At 44.9% G+C, this 18,440-nt stretch overlaps 1 protein-coding gene across 3 annotated transcripts in view; it reads left to right on the top strand.

The window, feature by feature from the left end:
* The window catches only part of Wwtr1 (WW domain containing transcription regulator 1), a 123,034-nt gene that overhangs the window by 65,951 nt on the left and 38,643 nt on the right, over positions 1–18,440 (top strand). For all 3 annotated transcript variants that reach the window (XM_027933901.3, XM_071615517.1, XM_071615518.1), the window contains one exon: positions 5,828–5,964. In XM_027933901.3, coding sequence (XP_027789702.1) covers positions 5,828–5,964 — 137 coding nt within the window. The remainder of the gene's footprint in view (positions 1–5,827; positions 5,965–18,440) is intronic.

The raw sequence follows: 18,440 nt of genomic DNA, 5'->3' as shown, positions 1-18,440 counted from the left end.
CTATCCACAGCGACATATTCAAGAAGTGGGGATGGAGGAAAGCTGCTGAGAAAGTAATCTCTGCCCATAGAAACCAGCCCCATACGCTGCTGAAGCTTTGTGACCGTCCTGTTTTGTGTGATTCTATTGCTCCGGCAAATCAAATCGTCTCACAGAGGCCCCTCTGCTTCTTGTTGTGTGGCTTCCTTCCATAAAGTTGGGTCAAGATCCCAAATGCCAGGCCTTTCCTGGGCGGTGAAGCTGCTAGACTCTATTTTTACACAAAGGATCTGATCTTTGCTGTCAGTGGTTCTGCCGCTAGTCAGGGTTTTAAGGTTTTAATGTGGCTCATTTTCCTACCTACCCCTCAGGGTGCTCATGGAATGTGGTACCCTGTCCACAGCTGTGGAGTCGGGAGCTAGGGCTGCCTATCCTGCCCTCTGCTGCACGACCTTGGGAAGCTTGGTGAATTGCACCTGAGACCTGAGACTGTGAGGGTGTTAAGGTTCTCTTCAGAACCGGCCCTCTGGACCCTCTCAGGGAGGATCTGGCCTATTTTTTTTTTTTTTACTTTTTTCTTCTTTTGTCTCATGGATTTGGGTGCTAAGACTAGAGTAGGTTGGTGACCTTAACCCCCTGGGTCCTGTGCATAGGGTGAGTGCTAGTCTCAGTGCCCAGGTTCCCTGGCAGGCGGGCTTCAGCAGGGCCCTGGCAGAGTCTGCAGTCTCTAGCAGTAGGCCCACAGGCAGGTGCAGCTGCCCTGGGAGTGCCTAAGGGGCTTCAGGAAGACTGGAGCAGGAGAAGCCCGCAGGCCACCACTCCCTACCCATTGCTAACCTCTGCAATGGGTTAGGAGGTTAGCAATGGGTAAGGAGGAGGAAGCCACCCCCAGGCTGATGGTGGGGCCAGTCCCAGAGGGGCTGGGTGGGGAGGGCCTGGGTGCCGCCCCTTTCCACTTCAGTGACATTTTAACTTCAAACTCAGAACTTACCTAGGAAGTAAAATGGCTTTCTAAATTTGTGTCTTTATTAAAGAAAATACTTAATCTACAGGGGAAAATGATTTCTCACAAAAGTTTTCTATAAGCCACTGTTCCTCGCAAAGGACCTCTCAGCAGAGTGCTGGCCTCTCTTGATCCTTCGCAAGCTCCAGGTCTTGGGAGCTGGAGCAGAGACTATCAGTGTGGCTGGAGGCCTGCAGATGGTTTGGGCTTTCTGTGACTGTGAGAGAAGGAGGCTGGCCAGGTGAGGCCCTGGAGTCCCAAGTGCTAGGGAGGCCTAGGCAGAAGGATCACAAGTTCAAGGCCAGGCTGGGGAACTTAGGGAGGCTAGGTCTCAAAATGGGCTGGAGATGTGGTTGTGTGTAGAGATCCCTGGGTTCAATCCCCTGTAACAGAGAGGAAGAGAGGAGGAAGAGAGGAGGGGGGTTGGAAGGAGGCTGTTGGGAAATGGTGGTCAAAGGGGCCTTTGAAGAAAGGGAAAAGATGCCAGTTGCGGTGATGTGTACCTGTCATCCCAGAGGAGGCTGAGATGGGAGGATTGCAAGTTCGATACCAGCCTCAGCCACTCAGCGAGACCCTGTCTCTAAATAAAACATAAAAAGGGCTGGGGATGTGGCTCAGTGGTTAAGCACCTTGGGTTCAATCCCCAGGACAAGAAAGAAAGCTACCCAAGACCCTTCATGTGAGACCCTTGTGGGGTTTCGTTTTAAATGTAGGACAAAAAAATTTTGTCAAGAATCTTTCCTTCCCTGTAGGAACCGGTATTCTTTTTCTTAATAAACAACAAGTAAGTTATTCCATTTGCCTTCTTACTTGGGCCATATGAAGATACAAAGGTAAAAGCCAAACCTGCCCTTGACCTTCAGTGACTTCTCAGGACCTACCCCTGCATTTCCAGGCATCAATTTCCCTCTGTGTTTTGCAGCAGTGGATGTAGAGAGCAGGGCCTCGCGTGCCAGGCAAGCGCTCCACCCCGAGCTACGTCCCGAGCCCCTTTTCTCTTTGTACCTTCATGAGTATTTGGCTTTGGTTATGAAAACAATCCATAGTCACTGCTCGAAACCTGGAAAATACAAAGGAGTTTAGATAAGGGGAAAAAACAAACAAACAAACCATCAATGAGTCTATTACTTCCATATATTACCATGAGTAGTTTAGCATTTTTTTTCTATTTTGTTCCACTTCCAAATATGTAAGTAGTGTGTATTTATGGAATACATGAAATACAAGTGGATTGTTGTGTGTGTGTTCCAATTTCCAGGGAGGTTAGGTTTTTAAAGCAGCAGGGAGTTTTTACAGGTAGACCGGTGAGGCTGTGGAGGCAGGGAGGACGGAGCAGCAGGGAGGCCCGGATTCCTCCAGTTGAGCTGTGCGTCCTGGCAAGCAGTGTGCCACCATGAGAAACAGGGGAAGGAAGTGACTCAGGGACACTGAGAGGGTGCCCAGATGAGAGAGCAGAATCAAAGACTGAGCAACCCGTGGGGTCTGAGAAGGTGGGGGTGGAGAGCCAGAGCCTGGGCCTCCCAGTGACCTGGACAGCAGCACAGTCCATCTTACCCTCAGTGCTGCACCGAGCACCCTGTGAGCAGTGCCTTCCCTGGCCTTCGACTTGTGGACGGGAGGCCGTCTCCGTGTCGTGTAAGCCAGGCCCGAGGTTCCTGCGCATACCTGCGTGGGTACCTGTCACAGCTCTGCACACTCAATTCAGTGCCTTTCATCTCTAAGTACAACCGCTCCTTGAGAAAGGCTTCCTCTGTACTCAGCATCAGGGAATACAGTGAATGACACTTTTAATGAACAAGCCCCAGAAACGTCTTGGCTGGATGTGGAGTTGGAAGTGGGCTGCGGAGGCCCCCACTGCTCTGTGGGGGCTCAGGGCCCTCAGGTCTTGGGTAAGTTCTACCCTGTGGGGTCAGGCCTGTCAGGACAAGGGCAGGAGCTCCCACTCTGAAGGTCCCACACAGTCCCAGGGGACAGGGACTGGCCAGCTGTGGTGGCTCCAGGGTGAGCTGGGCTCTTTCACCACTTCAGGGACATGACCCTCCTGTGCCCACAACTTGTAGGAGCCACTGGCTGCTTGTTCGCATGGGGGGATGGTGCAGTGCCAGCACTGAGGACCACGTCATTCCAGCCCTATGGAAGCTGAGCTTCTGACCACAAGAGTGTCCCTGCATGTCCTCCAACAAACAGGGGCCAGGAGGCATGCTGCCTTGCCTCTGGGCACTCTGCTGCTCTGCTCCTAAGGCTTCAGGCACAGCCCAGTAGCCACAGTGTCAGAGTCCAAGAGTCTCCTGAAACAGGAGGGTTCCTGTCCTTCCTGCTCCAGAGTGGAAGGTCCTCGCCTAGGCCATGGACCCAGCCCTGGACCCTGCCTTAACAGGACGGTCTGAGGGAGAGTCACTTCTCAGCTCCAGTTACCTTGCTAAAGAAGTCCACTGCACTCTGATAGCCTCCTCAGTTAGTTCCTCGCTCTGAAGGCCTGTGACAAATCCCAGACGCTGAGTTTCCTCAGGCCCAAAAGCTGACTCAAGGATTTTTACTAAAGCTTTAAACAGAATTACTGTGGTCAAACTCAGGTCTAACTAAGACCATTCATTGTCTTTCCCTTGTCTGTCCTTCCCTCCTCCCTCCTTTCCTCCCGCCCTCCCTCCCTTTCTTCCTTCTTTCTTTCTTTCTTTCTTTCTTTCTTTCTTTCTTTCTTTCTTTCTTTCTTTCTTTCTTTCTTTCTTTCTTTCCTTCCTTCCTTCCTTCCTTCTTTCTTTCTCTCTTTCTCTTTCTTTCTCTCTCTCTTTCTCTCTTCTCTCTCTTTCTTTCTCTCTCCCTCTCACTCTTCCTCTCTTTCTTCCTCTCTTCCTTCCTCTCTTCCTCCCTCTCTTCTTCCCTTCCTCCCTCCCTCTCTCTCTCTCTCTTTCTTTCTTCTCTCTCTCTCTCTCTCTCTCTCTCTCTCTCTTTCCGTTGAACCCAGGGGTGTTTTACCACTGAGCCACATCCCTAGCTCTTTAAAATTTTTTTTTAATTTTAATTTTGAGACAAAGTCCCACTAAGTTGCTTAGAGCCTTACTGAGTTGCTGAGGCCAGCCTTGAACTTGTCAGCCTTGGTGTCACTGGGACTACAGGTGCTCCCCACTGTGCCTGGCACCCCATGGGTGGGTGAGGGCTCAACCATTTCTTTTGTTATTTTTTATGCTTAGGGAAATGAACCTCAATCAATCTTTCCCTATTTTTTTCTTAACAAGATAGTATTGGTTCTTTTATTCATTTATTTATGTATTTTAAGATTGACTATGGCACCTACAGTATTGACATTTGGTAGTTACATTTCACTCCACTTGCTTTGCTGAAGGTGCTGGGGATAGAGGGAGGGGTCCTGTATGTGCAAACAAGTGGCCTACCTTGAGATACTGAGACACACCCCGAGTCCTTTTATACTTTTTTGTGTGTGATGCTGGAAGTTGAGCTCAGGGCCTCTTCAAGAGCAACACCACTGAGCCACATCCTCAGCCCTTTCTATTGTTTGTTTTGAGACAGGGTCTCACTCACTTGCCCAGGATGGCCTTGGACTTGCCGTCCTCTGGCCTTGGCCTCCTGGGTAGCAAGATTACAGGTGTGACCACCATATAGGTGCCCTTAAAGATGTTTGGAAAACATCCAGGTTCTCACTCAGGGCAGTGAATGAGCTTCCTATGGGAATAGTTTCTGTCTTGGATAAGGAATATCAGCAGTGGAGGCATTTAATTGTGAGGAAACAGAACAAAATAAAATAAAAAATAATGAAGATGAACTGACTCCAGCTCAAGGAAGTTTCTAGATCTCAGATGGAGCCAAGTGTTGGTAACAGTGGTTTCCTGCACTAAAGAGTTGAGAGAGGCCATCATTATTCACAATTAAGTTGTGTTTAACAGAAAGAGCAATTTTGTTCCCTCCACATCTGAGGACCTGTCCTAGGTGTGTGGGGTTTGACAGGGAAGAGGCAAAACTAGTTGTGAGGTCAGAACAAAGGGCTAATACTCAGTTTTTTCTATCCAAGTGTGTTGTCTGTGATAGATACAGAAAAACCTCTGATACCATTTATAAAGCAAAGTCAGGGCAGTAGATGATTCTGTTCTTCTTTTAAGTATATATATAGGATGCTGGGTGTGGTGGTGCCTACCTGGAATCCCACTGACTGAGAGGCTGAGTTAAGAAGATCACAAGTTCGCAACGTAGCAAGACCCTCAGCACTTAATGAGACCCTCTCAAAATAAAAAATAGAAAAGACTGGGAATGTAGGTCAGTGGCAAAGTACCCCTCAGTTCAAGCCCTAGTAATATGGATGAAAAAAAAAAACCAAAAAAGAAAAGAAAGAAACTAGCATGCTTCAAACCCAACTCTCCACTCGCCCGCCTCCCTGCATTCATTTCCTGTTGCTCTGTCCTGGGCCTCATAGTGTCACCTGGCGATTGGCTGAAGCCAGGCTGCTTTGTCTTGGTGAGCTCAGGGGTGCTGTGTGAGGAAGCCCCTCATGTCAGGTCCATGAGCTGGGAGAGTTTGGGGGCTCAGGGGGCTGGGGAAGGAGAGCATGGGTCCCGCTCCTGGAGATGAGCTCGCCATGGTGTCGAGTGTCATGGACCATGGGTAGATGAGGGCTCCTGGGCTCAATAGAGCTTGTGTTAAGCATCTGCAGGCCCCACTGTGGCCTCCTGGGACAGAGGCTCAGAGGATAGTGTGTTCTTGGTTGAAACCCACCACAACTGGTAGATACTCGCAGACAGCTCCGAGGGAAGGACCAGCGCCGCCTAATTGTTTTGCTATTACTGATGCTGATGATGCTGACAATTTAAAAGTAGCTAATTGTTTTCCTTCTTTTAGTCACACAGAAAAAATCACCACCTGGCAAGACCCCAGGAAGGCGATGAGTCAGCCCCTGAATCATATGAGCCTCCGCCCTGCCGTCACTTCCACACCAGTGCCTCAGAGTTCCATGGCTGCATCCCAGCCAAACCTGGGTAAGCCCCAGCTCCGACTCCTGCAGAGGGGGCTCTGCTGGCTCCAGGCCTCTTTGTGCCTTGTCTCTCTCTTCCCTCCTTGCTGCCCTTTCCTGCTGCCCGTCCCTCCTTTGTTTGGCCTCTTGGCCACATAGGTTGTGACTCTACCTTAAGTTTGCACTAGAGTGCCACTAGAGTGTCCCCGTTGGGTCCTGTTTCTATTTAGACTAAGGCAGTGTCCCTTCCTGTGAACTGGGATCAGGGACACTGCATGCTGTGTCTGGTAGCAGGTGGGCCCTCCCAGGCCTTACCTGGTCAGGTCTCAGCATAGCCTCCAAGAGGTAACAGAATGCCCCTGTGTGGACAAGAGGACCCCCTGTCATACAGCCTTCGGACTACAGAGCTGAGGGTGGAACCCTGCTCCCTACTGGTGCAGTTACCCATCACCTCATGTGCCTCACAGGGAGGCTCACCTGTCACGTCAACCACAGTGTTTGGGTGTGTGACCTTTAGCCTCTAGAAGGGAATGGTCTCTGCTCTTTAGATCCTGTGCACTGGACACTAGGTCTGAGGAGTGCTCTGGCGGGCAGAAGTAGCCAAGGTTTTGGGTCAATTTTCCCTCCCTTCCTCCCGGGGCTTGACAATAAAAAAGGGCCCTTAGATTGGTTTTGTAAAAAATGTTCTTAGACATTTCCATTTAAGATTAAATACTCAGATACTGCTTTATCCCTGGAGTAGTTAATGTAGGGGTGAAGAGTACCTCCTGCTGGATTTTCAGGAATGAATTGGATGAAAACGGCAGCGTTATTCCCAGACCCCTTTTTCTCAGCCAGTGCATGTGAACTCAAATGGACGCACTCTCGTCCAGGAAGTCTGCACCTTTGTGCTAAAATGTGCAGGTGTGCTTGTGTCCAAGAGCAGAGGGCTTGGACTCCCCTCTCCATGTGCCTTATGTAAAGGGCAGATCAAGGAAAGTGGCCCAGTTCTGTGAGCAGGGGAAGAGCCACCTCTGCTAGACCTCTCATTTTTCTGAGGTTGGGGATATGGAGATAAGCTTCCCATGACTTATTTGTCCCAAATATGTATGTGCTCATGTAGGCGCATATGCCAGTGTCACAAATACACCCCCCGTGCTGTGAGCAGTAGCCACACCTGTAATCCCAGCGACTGGGGCGGGGGCTGAAGCAGGAGGGTCACCCATTCAAAGCTAGTCTCAGCAATTTAGCGGGACCCTGTCTCAGAATAAAAACTAAAACAGCCAAGGGTGTAGCTTTGTGGTAAAGCGCCCCTGGATTCAATCCCCTGTAAAATATCTATCTATCTATCTATCTATCAATCACACCCCAAGTAAATGAGTTTCCTAATTCCATCAGTCTTCAGCTTTCATTAAATATTCTAAAAATTGATTATTAAAGTTTTGACATCTTTCTCTAGTGCTGGGGTTTGAACTGGGCTTGTGTGTGCTCTAGCACTGCAGTGCATTCCCTGTCCTAGGTCTTACTTTATAATCTCTTATAATTGAAAAAAATATCTCATGGGCATGATAAAAGACATTCCAACACTTCAAAGAAGTGTTCAAAAAGTAGGTCTCCCTGCAGTCCCTGTCACCTCTGCCCACCACTTCCTCACCATGCGCTGTTTCTGTGTGTGTTCACACGGTGCTGTTTACGTGTTCACATTGAGCTGGTGTCTCATGTTCTGCACTGTGTCTTGTCTTTCCACTTCTAGACTCATACATTTAGGGCTGCCTCCTTCTTGTTAAAAATTGCCTCATAGTCCAACATATGGATATGCTGCAATTAATGTCCTTGACTAGCTCTGATCTAATGCACACTTAGGTTACCAGTAATCATTATGCTTGGTCATACTCTGCTCTATGCACTCACCTTAATCTTAAAAACTGTATGATAAACTGGATGTAGTTGCATATGCTTATGGTCAGTTCCAGAGACTTGGGAGGCTGAGGCAGGAGGATCACAAATTTGAGGCCAGCCTGGGCAACTTACCAGAGACCATCTTAAAATAAAAATGAAAAAGTCTAGGGATGTAGCTCAGTGGTAGAGTGTCTCTGGGCTCAATCCCTATACTGCAAAACACATAAAAAACACCACCAACAAAAGACCCATAGGCAAACTAGTGAAGTGTCCCTAAAGAAGTTGTATCTGAACATTCTGAAACATATTTACCTGCGGCTGAGTGAAATACCTTACTTTACAGATTTCTAAGAAATTAGGGCAATAAGTTTCTTACAACATGCAGTCTTGGGTTTTCCCAACGACATTGGAGTATAACATTGCCCATTTATAGAGTTAGTCTGTGGAGAGTCACAGATGTGTTCCAACGAGGGAAACATAACCAGGAATATCAAGCAGGTTCCAAAGACCAGGAGAAGAGTTAGAGTCACAATGTCATCCCAATAGCAAATGATTTAGTCAGGACACTGCGTTCCAAGTTAAAAGCTCTGCCTGTGATTCATACTCACTATTATCATTCTTTAAAAATGACAAGATCAGGCCAGGTGTGATAGCACATGCCTATAATCCCTGCTGCTCAAGAGGCTGAGGCAGGAGGATCCCAAGTGCGAATCCATCCTGGACAGCTTAGTGAGACCCTATTTCAAAATTTAAAAAGTGAAAAATGAACAGACTTGGTTGTAGCTCCAAGGTAGAGCACTCTGGGCTCAAGCCCCAGCATCGGAAAAAAAATCAGATCCTTTTCCTCCTCCTTATTCTTTAATTTAGAACTTTGATACTTTTCAATGGAATGTAAGTGAACTTAAGTGATATGTCCCTTTTAATGTCTCCATAATGACATATATATGAAAATGATGTCAAAGTAAAGTTAATAGAATTGCTCTCAGGTGACAGAATTAGTACCTTTTTTATAGCTAACTTTATTATTTCTAGAGCTGTGATATAATTTGCAACATATATATTATAAATAAATCTCTTTTTATTGAAGCCTCTCATTTTTGGGGAGGGGAGTACTAAGAATTTAACACAGGGGCAATTTGCCACTGAGCCACATCCCAGCCCCTTTTTAATGCTTTTCCTGAGACAGGATCCCACTTAGTTGCTTAGGGCCTTACTAAGGTACTGAGGCAGGTCTTGAACTTGGAGTCCTCCTGTCTCAGCCTCCTGAGTTGCTGGGATCACAGGTGTGGCCGCCACCTCTGCTAGACCCCTCATTTTTCTGTAGGTTGGGGATATGGAGATAAGAGTCAGACTGTCCAAAAATGTGTCTTGGCTCTGCTGGTCACCAGCCTATGACCCTTTGAGGTCACAGAGTCGTACCTCAGTCTTCCCATATGTAGAGTGAGGATTATTAATATGTAAGGAAATTATGAGTTTATATCTGTAAAATGCTTAGAATTGTATGTGACACATAAAAAGCTAAAATAAGTACATTTTGTGTTTGTTTTGTGGTACTGGGGATGGAACCCAAGGGTGCATCTTTACCACTGGGCCACAGCCCACTTCTTTCCAGTTTTTATTTTTAGGCAGGGTCTCACTAAGTTGCCTAGGTTATCCTCAAACTTGTGATCCTCCTGCCTCAGCTTCCCAAGTAGCTGGGATGGCAAGCTTGCGTCACCACATGTGGCTAAATGAGGTGTTTATTCTTATTATCATCACTCTTTGTGGAAAGAATAGCTTTATTGTATGTTTTAGTTAACCATGGCATGTATATTTTCAGAGAATTTTGTTGTTCATTATAAAGGCTTTCAAGAAAAATATTTATTTTAGGCTGGTGAGACTGCAAAGCACTCTGAGGAACACTCTGGTTACTTTCAGTGAGGATAGCGCCCTCTGGCGAGTCAACTTTCCCTCCCCCAAGAAGCTCCATATACTGGGCATCTTCCTAAGGGCTTTCCTCGTGTCCCTGAAGGGTGGACTATAAATCCATTGTGTCTTCTGTCCTAGGATTTTGTAATAATAGACTGGCAGATTTGCTATGTGGTTGGATTCACTGAACTTTCAGATATCCAGGTGAAAATAAAATAGGCTCTAAAGGGGATAATATTAATAGTAGTAGTAGTAGTAGTAGTAGTAGTAGTAGTAGTAGTAATAGTTTTTTCCCCACTTTTTTTCACATAGTCACTTCAGCTTGGTGTGGTTTCTAACTGAAATGTTAGTTTTTCTGCTTGCTGAATCGGGTAACTGTAAAGTTTGATTTTGTCTGAGTAGACCAGTGACCTTTAAGTCTGAATCCCCAGATGTTGCCTAGGAATGAAAGACAGAAAGACCTTGGGGGACTTCAGACTGTACAGAAGAGAGGTCACATTTGGGAGTCCCTGCGGAGCTAGTGCGTCCAGAGTGCTTACTTTTAAGTAAGTGACACAGCAAAAGGGCAGAATTCTGTGTATGTGCAAGTGTGAAAGGTGACTCTTTTTATCCAGAACACAAACCAGAAAGAATTTCAAGTAGGCTCTTTACCTTAATTACTATAGATTACTATTAATTACTATTACTGTTATTACTATTAATATCCCTATTAATTTTTAAAGGAAGAAAAAAAATGAAATGAGGGGAAGAGAAAGGACTGTCTACCCTGTTATGACCTGTGGATCAAGGGCCTGGGGAAAGTGGAGCCCACTCCTGAACTTGGTCCTTTATTAGGGTGTGTAGGGACCTGGGGGTTGGGTGGAGGGCAGGGGTCACCTTCATTAGTGGAGTCTCCTTCATAAGCACTTGGAGTCAGAACTCAGTTTCTCTTGGGTTAGATACTTATTACTTGGATTTGTTATCTACCTGATCTGAGGCTCATTTTCCTTGTCTATAAAGTAATGACAGTGGTACCTACCTGATAAAGTTGATAGCAGTAGGGAGGTTCCTGGCCTGGCCTATAGCAAGTGCCCAGAGATGTGTTCTTGCAACCCTTCCTGTGAGCTGGTGGCAGACTCCCCTGTGTTCTAAGGGAGAGCCTCTGCGGTGCTCAGTTAGAAGGCAGTGGGGCTGCTGCTCCCTCAGGAAGACCCAGCCGCGGCAACGTCAATTTTACTGTTTGGGTACTTTTGCTTACAAATTGTGATACTAGTTGGTGCTGCAATGGAAAATAATCTTTAACCTCAGACAGCAGTTGTGAGATGAAGGAAAGCAAGCTGGTGACCATCACATCCCTGTCAGACCCAGGGGCAGGAATCAGAGAGGCCGCCTGTCCAGCTTTTAAGTTCTGAGGGAAGAGGTATCCCCTGCTGCAAGTGAGACATGTGTCAGCATGCAGATACCAAAATCACAGAGCAACATAAAATGCCCCGTATTCTAAAGTGTTTTTACCAAGGGAACATGACATGCAGTTTTTTGGCCTTTTTGGTGATAATCCTGGCGGTCATAAAGCTTACTGCTTGGGCTCTGGTCGCACATTAACAGAACTTATGGTTGGCCTGAGGCTCCAACCTGGGTTGCCAGTGTCCTCCAGACAGTCCGGGAAAAATAAAGACCACATAACAACTTCTCCAGACTGCCAGCCCTGGCCACTCCAGAAACTTGGTGAAGTGCAGCCAGGATTCTCAATACTGCAGGAATTAAAAAAAAAAAAAAATCACACACACACACACACACACACACATCCTTTGAAGTTGTGCCATCCACCAGCCCAGAGCCCAAGCCATCCAGGTCTGAGTCTCCATCTGTACTCAGATTATAAACACATGTACCATTTTTTTCCCCCCTAGGGCATGCTTTTCAAGACAAGATGGAAAATCTTGTCTGTGCTCAGCCTGCTAAATTGACTCATTCTGCCTTCTACAAAGTGCACAAAGGCCCTTAAAAACATTTTATCAAAAGCAAATAAAATAACTAAGGGATTCCACAGCCTGGTGTTGCCTGAAGCAGGTAGAGAAGGATCCTTAAAGTTCAAAGTCAGACTAGGGATCTTGTTTCCCTTTTATTATTTCTTTTATTTCTAATAAACAAATACTAAATTCATTTAACACATGTGATGTTTGACGACTTCAGGACTATATGGTGATGACTTTGTTGTAAGTCCCACATTCACTTTTGCTTAGAGAAACAAATCAACATCACGGCCTAACACTTCTCAAGAGCTACATTAGAAAATTTTGCTTATTGGCAAACTGAATCCACTCTGTGCTCACCATTAAGGGTCCTGTTCTAAAACTGTCCCCTCAGGATCTAATTTACAGGCTTGGGATTCACTGAACTCTTATGTCCATTTTTCTAGAACCAAAACATACATTAAACAAAAAATTTTGGGCCGTGCACAGTGATGTATGCCTGTAATCCAGTGGTTCAGGAGGCTGAGGCAGGAGGATCACAAGTTCAAAGCTAGACTCAGCAACTTAGCGAGGCCCTAAGCAACTTAGCAAGGCCCTAAGCAACTTAGCAAGGCCATAGGTAATTTATCGAGACCCTGTATCAAAATAAAAAACAAAAAGGGCTGGGGATGTGGCTCAGTGGTTAAGCGCCCCTGGGTTCAATCCCTGCCTGTTCCTCCTCCAAAAGTTTGAGAGTAGAGATATATTTTTTTCAGTTTAAACTTTATTACTAACTTCTTTTTTGAGTGTCACAGAAACTCCAAAAGAAAACAAGAAGTCAGAGGAGTGGTTTCAAGGTAGTAATCAAAATGTACTTGAGATAGGCAAAGTTTAGTAAATGATTTACCTAGAATAGAACTTGTCACCACTTTAATCCCAAAGATGATTTCGCCCATTACAACATTGTTCTTCCTTTTGCAATGCACTTGTTTGATTCTACAACCTAAGTCTTGAGGGCACAGATTTTTCTCTGTTTTGTTCTTTCTTCTATAACCAGTCCCTCACGGAGATTTTTGTGTGTGTGCTACTGTGATTGTACCACTGAGCTATGTCACCAGTCCTTTTTAATTTTTTGTTTTGAGAGTGTCTTGGGACTGGCCTTGAACTTGTGATCCTCCTGCCTGTCAGCCTCCCAGGTCTGGGATTACAGGCATACAACCGTGTCTGACCAGAGATTCTTGGTACATAATTGAAAAAATATAAATGACAAATTTTGTCATTTATATATTTTGAAAATCTCTGGTATCAAAACTGGTAAAAGATGATGTGTGATGTTTATGGTTGCCTTAATTATGTGGAGGCAGCAGACGGAAGGGAATATTCTTTCTGATCACATTTACATGGTGGATCATGGCAGACATATCTGGCTGCTGTAATTCTTCTGGATTGGATGTTCTCATCATTTTTTTGAACTCTGTGGTTTATGCAGCATTACCCTAAACATTTTACCAGGAGGGTGGAGGTGGGGAATGCTGGTAGAACTGCTGTGGTGGAAAGTGTGTTTACGGGGGGTGGAGAGCTGGTGGGCACAGGAAGAAGGGAAAGGTTCCTGTTCTTACAGGGTTTTCCTTGATTGGGGTTTCCCTTGATTGGAAAAGAAGAAAGAGTTTTCTAAACACTATAGAAAAATCATTATTTTTTTTTCTTAAATAGATTTGGGGAAGCTATTGTCTGTTGTCAAAATTCACTCAGTTCCACATTGAAGACTACTTTTCTTTGGGGTTTCCAGAAACCTTTCTTTTAAGACTTTTAAAACGTATGTGAAATGGCTGAGCATGGTGGCACACACCTGAAATCCCACAACTCGGGAAGCTGAGGCAGGAGGATCACAAGTTCAAGGCCAGCCTGGGCAATTTAGCAAGACACTGTCTCAAAATTTAAAAAAGAGCAGGAAAGGGGGCTGTGGCTGTGGCTCAGTGGCAGAGCGCTTGCCCAGCATGTTAGAGGCACTGGATTCGATCCTTAGCACTGCATAAAAAATAAATAAATAAAATAAAGATACTGTGTTCACCTATAACTAAAAAAAAAATTTAAAAAAAGCAGGAGAGAAGGAGAAAGAAAGATAGGGAATTATGTGAGTTGGGGCTTTAAAAGATTCTTCAACTTTCTATTATTCATTTGATGATCTACTGTGGTGCTGGAGCTAGAACCTGGGGCTTTGAACGTGCCGGGCAAAGGCTCTCCACTGAGTAGCACCCCAGGTTGTTTTAGGCTTTTCTTATGTGTGATAAAGTGGGATATGATATTTAATAAAGAAATAAACCTTGTTTTTTCCCAAGTATATTACAGTTATCTTAATGTAGGATAACTTTATCTAGATCAGTTTTCTTTTAATATATTAACATTAGATGATGAAGACATAAATTTTCTTAATGCAAAATTTAGGTAGAATATCTCTTCTTCCACAAGCAGTATCAAGACCCATGAGATGTTTGCTATAGCAATATTCAAAATATTCTCCAAGATAAAATTCCCTCAGTTTGCTAGATGAACACTTGGGGTGTTGTGTATACAGAGATGTGTCACCGATGGTAGCCAGTAGCTAAATACATGCCTACAGTATGAAAATAAGTACAGCAGAAACCAGCAGTATAAGGATCACAGCCGGACGCGCAGCAAGCTCTTCCTTACAGCAGTCCAGTCTCGTCCAGCAGGCAGGATGGTTTATGCTGTGATGATAATTTTGATTTTTACCAAAGGTTGCTTAGAGCCTCCTTTCCCACACACGAAGCTTCTTGAGGACAGGGAGTGCCTCATGCAGCACAGGTGTACCACGTTGTAAAATAAACTTATTAAGCGGCTCGGTTATGTATTTTTAAATGTTAGTAGTGATTAGATTTAGGCCTTTGACTTATGGGCAATTTCTCCTGTTTTCTTTGCAATGTGGTTATTTTACATTAACCAAAAAGACAAAAATAATATAAAATAAAATAAAGGAGACCCACTTGTTACCTTGAGCTTCCCATGGTGAGAGGAGAATAGGGTGTTGGGAAGGAGCTCCAGGCCCTGAGCAGAGTCCAGGTAAGACCAGGAGTGCTCAGGCCTCTGCAGTGGATTGAGTCTGCCTAGGGCCAGTTGCTCACTGGTCTCTACTCTGGTTTCTCCTAGTGTGGTCCAGTTGGATTCTACTAGTTGCATTCCTTGGCGCATGTGTTAGACATGCATCTCTAGAATCTGGTGCCTGTTACTCCCCAAATATCAACCCCAGGCTGCTGCTGGGAGAGGTGGCACCGGGGTCACCACTGGGAACTCTGCATGGAGGGTATGGGGTGGGGTCTGAGAATGTCCTGTTTTCAAGAGCCCTGAAGATCCAGAGCATCAGCCAGGTACAGGACCCTCAGGAGGACTGTGTATTGTAGGCCTGTGACTGGAGAAGGCCATTGCGATGAAAGCAGGAAACACACTCAGACACACAGTTCTGACACTGCTGCAGGGACCCTGGAGTCTACTCTCCCATATTTGGAAGGACTGTGTCTGAAGCCCTCATGCGTTCATGGCATTGGCTTCGTCATCTTGGCACTTACTGCAGTGTGCATACGAGCTTTGGGTGAGTGAATGCTGAAGCCTCTTTCCAGAGAGTTCTGACCCTCATCATACCCAGTAAGCTTCAAAAAGCAACGGAACAAGTTACTGCTCAGGATTAGATTACTGAGCAGTATGCTTGCAATTCCCTGGGTCAACATGTGAGCCTGCCTTCGGCTCTGTGTGCTGCTGTGGGCCTGAGCCAGGTTGCTACAGCCTGTCCCTGGAGAGGAGCACAGCCTCTGGGAATTAGTCAGGTTGAGCTCTGATTCAGCCCTTTCTTTGTTGCACCACCTTAATTTATTTCTGTCTCTTTAATGAAGTGTAATCTCATCACTGTTCATGCTATGGATCTCTGCTGGGAATTCAAAAAGTAAATTGATGGTTCAGTTCTACCTGCTGGCTGGCTCCAGCAATTGGCCCCAGGAGCATCCCTGCTCTGCGGGACCTACGTGGTTAGAGGTCTTGGGGTTCAGGATGGCTTGCCATCCAGCCCCTTGTCCCAGATTGGTAAGTGCTGAGTGACACTCTGACATTCTCTTTGATCTCTGCTGAGAAGCCCCTGGTAATCATCACCCCCAGCCAGGTATCAGCTGATTGATTTTTTCTTTCTTTCTGGAAGTCTAAATTTATTCCCTGGGTGTTTTGCAGTTGCTGGTGGTCAGGGACAGCTGTTCTCTGCTTTACTGGAATACTCCTCTGTGATGAAGGCAGCCAATGATACCGTGTGAGAGGGCAAGAGAACAGAAGTCTTTTCTCCTTAAATGCTAAAAAGAGGAAGAACATACCTCTCCCTGGTTAAAAGAAACACAAACAAACAAAAATGGGCAGGGGGGAAAAAAGACCCCAAGTGTATTCAAGGCAACAAGATTCAAGAATGCTATTTTTTTCTTCATGTCATGTAATTGCTATTAGGTCATTATGAATAATGTTATTCAGCCAAAAAAGAAAAGAAAAATTTTACTGTAATTTTACCATTCAAGATTATACTAGCATTTTCTTATATATTTGACTTTTTTTCAATATAGACCTAAACAAAAAAAGCTGGGAAATTCTCTACATTCATTGTGTGTGTGTGTGTGTGTGTGTGTGTGTGCCTATGCTGGGGCACACATACACACACACACATTTATTTATTTACTGGTACTGGGAATTGAACCCAGGAATGCTCTACTACCCAGGCCTTCTTATTTTTTGAGACAGAGTCTTGCAGAGTTGCAGAGGCTGCCTCAAACTTGAGTCTTCCTGCCTCCCTGGTGGCTGGGATTATAGGCATGTGCCTCAACTCCCATCTGTGGCCTACCTTTTAAATTTATTGTATCATGAGCTTCTTTCCATATTAGTGAATATTTTTTAGTAATATTTTTTTATGAGCTGCTTTTTAGTAACTTAAGCGTATGGCAAAAACATTCAAATAGTTCCAAAGGGTATTCACGAATGGTCTGTCCCTTGGCCCCCAGGACCCCCAGCCCTTCGTTCCTCTGACCGACAGCACTGCCAGCAGCTTCCTGACTGCTGGAGCTGTTCTACATATGCATGCACACATGGATAGAGATGTCTTTTTCAAACCTAACATACATAGAGAGCTTTCTAAATCAGTACTTACTGATTTATTCATCTTTTTCAGCTTATATAATAATTCTACTCTGTTGGTGTACCATATACTTTAAGCAGTCCCTGGTGCTAAATATTTAGTCCCCTCCCCATTGTACCCTATTATTGAACAATGCTTGCACTAAGGTTCTTGTGCCATAGGCTGTTTGTGTCTAGTATAATTTTGTCAAAGTAGAATTCTTGAGAGTATATGCATTTAAAGTTTAACCGTGTTACTCCATTTTTTTCCTAAAAGGTTATACCAGTCACACTCCTACCAATAAAGTACTTCTTTCCCATATATTGGTCAGTAAAGTCATTATCAAACTTTTTAGTCCTTACAATTTGGATAGATAGATATAAGCTAGGTTCTAATTGTCTTAATTTTTTTAATGTTATGAATGAACTTAGACATGTTCCTTTGTTTACAAATCTTTATTTCATGTTAATGGCTGCAGTGTTCCTTGTGTAATTTATTTAACCAATTGCAAAACCAGTGCAATAATTTATTTAACTATTTCAGTTGAGAGACATAGGTTGATTCTACTTTTTTTTATCTATTTAAATAATGTTGTAATACATATTTTGATTCATTTTTTGTGTCTACCTTTAATTTTTTCATTTTCCAGTTTCTTTGGGCTTTTCATTTGTGAGTAAAATATAGATATTCCTTAAAAAGAACAAATTTGAAGTACAAATTTGAAGATCCATTGTGTGTTGGGAGGTGATTTGTTTGGGGTGATGCTTTCTTTTTTAAAAAAAATGGTTTAAAATTGCCATGAAAGCATATTTTTAAGCAGCCCTGCTTCCCACGGGCCTTGTGTATCAGCATGTGTGTGCACGTGCTTCCACTGAGCCGCTCCTGGGGCACTGGAAGGCAGCTGGCTTCTGGCAGGCATGCATGGCTGTCCACATCATCGTCTTCCCTGCCCTTCTCAGTATTATGTTTCTCAGACACCAGTGAAGGAGCGAGTTGTGCGTTTTGAATTTTGCCAAGATTTAAATATTTGCAGAGATAGAAAGAAAGTGAAAGAAATAAAGAGAATAAAGGAAGGAAGGAAGGAAGGAAGGAGGGAAGTGTCTCCTCAAAGATCAATAATGCTACAGGACAGTGGCCTGCAGACAACACCATTTCTCTGGACCTGCGAAAGAATTTTCCATCTCCAGGGGGTTTGGAGTCTGTGCCACATAAAACTCACTTGTTTTTAAGTATGTCACATTTTATTTTGAAATAATCTTAAACTTCAGAAAAGTTTCAAAAAGATATATAGAATTCCAGTCTATCCTTTGCCCAGATCTACCTTCATTGTTCATAATATGCTTGCAAAGAAAGACACGTTTATTTCTCTCTCCCTCTCTCTCTGTGTCCCCCCTCCCCCTCCCTGGTCTTTCTCTCCCCCTCCCTCCCCTCCCCCTCCCCCTCCCTTCCCTCCCCCTCCCCCTCCCTTCCCCCTCCCCTCCCCCTCCCTCTTTCTCCCCCTCTCCCCCTAGCCTGTCTCCCCCTCTCTCCCCCTCCTGCTCTCTGAGTACACTTTTTTTCCTGAACTACATAAGATGAAGTTGTAGACATCACACTACTTTACCCTTACACATGTCAAGCTGTGTTTTC

Source organism: Marmota flaviventris, chromosome 8 (genome assembly GCF_047511675.1).
Source record: "Marmota flaviventris isolate mMarFla1 chromosome 8, mMarFla1.hap1, whole genome shotgun sequence".
Lineage (NCBI taxonomy): Eukaryota > Metazoa > Chordata > Mammalia > Rodentia > Sciuridae > Marmota > Marmota flaviventris.
This window is presented reverse-complemented; position numbering and strand designations above follow the sequence as displayed.